General features: G+C 37.9%; 1 protein-coding gene across 1 annotated transcript in view; it reads left to right on the top strand.

Annotated features, from left to right (window-relative positions):
- LOC103398658 (AP-1 complex subunit beta-1) overlaps positions 1–4,667 on the top strand; it is a 25,928-nt gene that overhangs the window by 19,221 nt on the left and 2,040 nt on the right. The window contains exon 23 of the mRNA XM_025053721.1: positions 479–633. Within this exon, the coding sequence (XP_024909489.1) occupies positions 479–633 (155 nt within the window). The remainder of the gene's footprint in view (positions 1–478; positions 634–4,667) is intronic.

The following is a 4,667-nucleotide window of genomic DNA, read 5'->3' as shown; positions in this document are numbered from 1 at the left end:
CATTAAATACACATGCATCCTGGAAAACTTGAATCCCGGAACATGAATGAGCAACTCTTCAGTCAGGAAAAACGTATGGAAATGAAAATGGGTTAAAAGTTATGTACAGCCATGTCTGTTGTGACACTCTCTTTAATGGGTGATGTTGAAGCATCCTGGTGGTGAAGTGTCCCACATAATGCTACCAGCTAATCAAATTTGCATGTCACCTTGGTGCAGCGCTCATGTTTTCATTGACTTTGGCACAAGATTTAGTCACATTTCAGCACCTAGAGACTAAGACAAGGTTCCAGACTGTGAGAATTGGGAGTTTTTTCTCAATACCATCTGTTGAAAAACAATAACAGCAATTTGTGACGTAATCATTTGTCTTCTATGCTGTAGCAGCCGAAAAGAAATAGAATGAGAAACCCTGGGAAAAAACAGTGTGTAAGTTCAATTATTAATTATTTTGTATATTTTTTCTCTCCTTTTACAGACACAGCCTCTAACAAACTCCAGACCAGTAACATCTTTACCATAGCCAAGCGAACTGTGGACGGTCAGGACATGCTCTATCAGTCCATGAAACTCACCAACGGCATCTGGGTGCTGGCTGAGCTAAAGATCCAGGCAGGAAATCCAAACTACACAGTGAGTACAGGATCTAGACAAATTCCTGTGTGATCCATGATAGACTGACGAAGTATTACATAAATATTTTAAACCACAAACCATGAAGCTTCTCCTGTGCTGAAAACACAGTTTGAATGGTCAAACTCAAGGCCCACGGGCCAAATGCAGTCATCAACAAGTCATTTTGTGTGGGAGCTTAAAAACTACATTTGCCTTATAATAAAGACTAATATTAATCAAGGAAAACATTTACATTAAGCATCTTGAACAAGTTGTTTAGACCGAAATTTAGAAATGCTCCTCACAACACATCTGACAGTGGCAGTGGTTGAGGAGATGTCCTCCGTTCTGACTGTGGTCCCTTTAAAGGTGCGAGAAGGTGGTTTTACACACCCTCTGCTGTCGTCACTGTATGACTGAGGCACTCGGCCTCGGCAGCTGCTGCTTTGATGAGAAACATGACAGTGCTTGCTGTGATGCACTGTTTCATGCATTAAAAAGCGCAGCCCTGGTGGGCTGTGCACTAGTGGAAGTGTGTCTCTATTTTGTGTGTGTGTGCATGCGTGTGTGCTTATAAGTACATTAGTTAATACATGTATTTTCCATGTCCTTCATTGCTCATCTCCTCTTTGTCTTGCTACGGTCACAGCTTGTACAGGCATTGTAATAGTGAACGATTGGTCCAGAACGGTGACCTTGACTCAACTGTCCTCCCCCTCATCACTCACTCTGCCTCCAGAGCTTTTTTTCTCCCTAAATCACTGTCATTTAGTCATTTTATTTTATTCCATCTAAACATTTGTTGTTTCCTCTTTCCCATTAATTGTGAATTTTAATTTGCTTCACTTTACACCATTTTAATTAAGTCCCTTCAGTTGTCATGTCACTCTGGTCTAGAAATAGTTATTTTCTACCAAATTATCAATTTTAGTTTTTTCTTTATCTTCGGAAATGTATTAAGCTTGAGTGTTGAGCTTTAATTGAAGAGATTGTTTTATGATCAGTTTCAGGCTTCTCCTGTTATTTCCTCTTGTGTCTATTTTATATTTTATGAAATTTAAAAAAGTCTTAACAATAGCTAGAAATAAAAATAACATTTTTATTTGCGGATAGCTTGTATCGTGTGAAAACCTGAGGTTACCCTTCTCCAGCTCCAGCGTCTTGATTCCTACACTCTCTGGGCACAGCACATTAAAAGCCCAGCTGGCAAAGCTATTTTTAGACTTGAAGAAGTAATGCTCTGCTGCCCCCAATATTTTGTGTGTTCAATGAAGGATTGCTTTGGGTTTGTCTCTTCATCAGGGGTCACTACAGTGGTAGTGCACATGATTGTGAGTTGACAGTTGAAACATCAGATGCTCTTACTGATGTAACTCAAAGTAGGGATGAGATTAGCTGGAATCAAACCCTTAATCTTCTGGATAACAGACATGTGACCTACCACTGCATTCAGTCCAAAATAATGCATTTAACAGAAAATAAACATACGTACCTTTAATGTGGCACTTTTATTACATTACATCCTTGCTCCTGTTTTAGGTTTTGTGGCCTATTTTTATGATATATTAAGACTTGGTCAGCTTTAAAACTCCCATGGTGCCTCACTACCTTAAATGGAAAATTATAGCAGTGTTCTGATTCCTTTTTTATGAACCTCTATGCTTTTAACTGGGTTAGCTCAGGTTGACTGAAAGATAAGAAGAATGTATTTGTTTAGTGACTTGATATTGGTCACTGAACCCTGGTATGAGGACGCTGCTATTTTACAGAAATTCAATAAAGATTACATCATTTCTCAGATAGGCTATAAGGTGAACACATTTATCGTTTCATCTCACTCCGACGTCTGGGAACTACACGATCTCAACTTCATAAAAAAAAAACGAGGTACGTTAAACTTACATTTATTCGCTAACTAAATACAACACTCATCAATCATAAAAAAAAAACTTTTTTAAAACATATATACATACAGTATGTACAATATATAAAACAACACAAAACAGCATATGGAAATGACTTGTTATATTAACAATGCAACCATTGCAATACAACTGTGAGGCTACACATGAAATGTTAGTCTTCACTGTCGGTGTCAGGGCAGTTGTCATCCTCCTTCTTTTCGATTTCATGTTTGTTTGCACAGTGGCAACACCTACACAGGTACTGTACAACAGAGTTCTGCAGAGACGCAAGACACATTGGGGCCGGATTTCTTGTTTCTCTTAATTCTCCACTGAACCTCATACTTTAGAATACTTTAATTTCTTTAGAAAGTTGTATTTGAATTAAACAAAAGAAATACAATGTTAATCAATTACCCAGAGTGGGGCAAATACAGAAGATAAAGAAATTAATTTAAAATGTATTTGCCCTGCTGTGCCCACCTTGCTCTCCCAGAGGAGACTCACCCCTTACTTTGAGAAACAGTGACTTAAATTTACTTGTCTCTTTTGTCAGTATAATTTAAAGAAGCTGATTTAAAAAAGACTTAATTTATTTGTAACAAATGGTTGACACACAAAACTGACTTGTAACGGTTAATGTCCTTTATTTATCAATGAACAGTGCACCTGCTGTGCTTCAGCAACAGTCTCTCTCAGTAGCTGTAGCTGCCTGTGCACACTCCTGAGTCCGTCCTCCCACTCTGATCTGGGCTCCTACTAATATGATGAGAGGTCTGATTACTGAAATTGCGCTCACCTGCGTCCAGTGCTGCACCCGCGACGCCACTCCCCTGCTTTTCCTGCTACAGCTGAGCACTAACCTCTGCCGTGCCCCCGCATTATGATTTTAGTAAGCTGGTATCATTATTTATGCAATGCACTCTGCATGGTAACACAGTTGTGTGGCCTATACTAAATGTTGTCAAGGCAACCTGGATATTTATATATAGATTATACTTATTTTTTGAAGCTGGTCTTTGTGAACAGGAAATGTTAATGTTGCAGCAACTGGGGGAAATGGACCACATTTTTTATTTTCCTAAAATGACAACAACCAAAAATAACTGAAATGTATAAGAGGTGAAGAGTTGGTCCAAACAGTGGTGCTGATAAAGTGACAATAATTTTAAATTAGAACATTTCAGAAAAGCCATAAAAGTTTTGGTTAAATACTATGATTGGAGGCTTTAAAATGTTGTTGTGTTTTAGATTGTAAGAAGCTCCTCCTGAGCTTATGTTCATGTTGTAGAAATGTAATTGAAAACCAGTTATTTTATTTTTTTTGCTATGACACATGGAGCAGCTCATTTGTCATCACGTCACCATGGCAACACTGTGACTAGAGATATTGGCTGATTTTTCTCTTCCTGCCTCATGGTTCAGAGGATTTTTGTTAAACAGAATGTCAACATACACACACAAACTCACTATTTTATTAATTCCATTGAGACTGTGTTTAAGTGGAGTGCATATTTAACAACTGAAGAAAGTCACTTCTTAGGTTGTTCATATACTGTGCTCAGAGCTCAGTAGGTAATTCAACTTCAAAATGTTTATTTAATTTCTGGAATAAAATTATCCTCTATACAAAGTGCATTGTATACTGACAGAGGATTTTATAAACATACTCACAAGTCATAGTCAAGTTTGGCAAACATGGTCATGTCTTATAAATTGATGTCTTTAGTCCAGGGCTTACCAACCTTTTGAAACTCAGTGCTACTTCAAGGCCACTTAGTAACACAAAGAGCTACTTGTTAAATACAGACTTCTAGAACAATGTAATAATAATCAGTTCTGGGACGTACAATAGTAGACACAAGTTTTCACCCTATTGTTGACTAGTTTTATATTCAGAACATACATGCAGACCTTAGGTACTCCAAGGGGGGCCACAAGGTGCCCCAGGTCACCACATGCTTTATTCACACGTAGAGTGTTTGTAGTAGTTGTTGTTGTAGTTATTACACTAGATACAGAATGAATAATGTATTCACATGTAAACCAGTGGATTAGAAATTATTACAAGTAAACCTTTGACTTCCAGATAACTCCTCTCTCTCTCTTTGTCATATCCTGTCAATTACAGGTTGCTCATGTGTCACA

This window comes from Cynoglossus semilaevis, unplaced genomic scaffold, assembly GCF_000523025.1.
Source record: "Cynoglossus semilaevis isolate Cse_v1.0 unplaced genomic scaffold, Cse_v1.0 scaffold1092, whole genome shotgun sequence".
Taxonomy (NCBI): Eukaryota; Metazoa; Chordata; class Actinopteri; order Pleuronectiformes; family Cynoglossidae; genus Cynoglossus; species Cynoglossus semilaevis.
The sequence above is the reverse complement of the archived record's forward strand: the minus strand, read 5'-3'. Positions and strand labels throughout refer to the sequence as shown.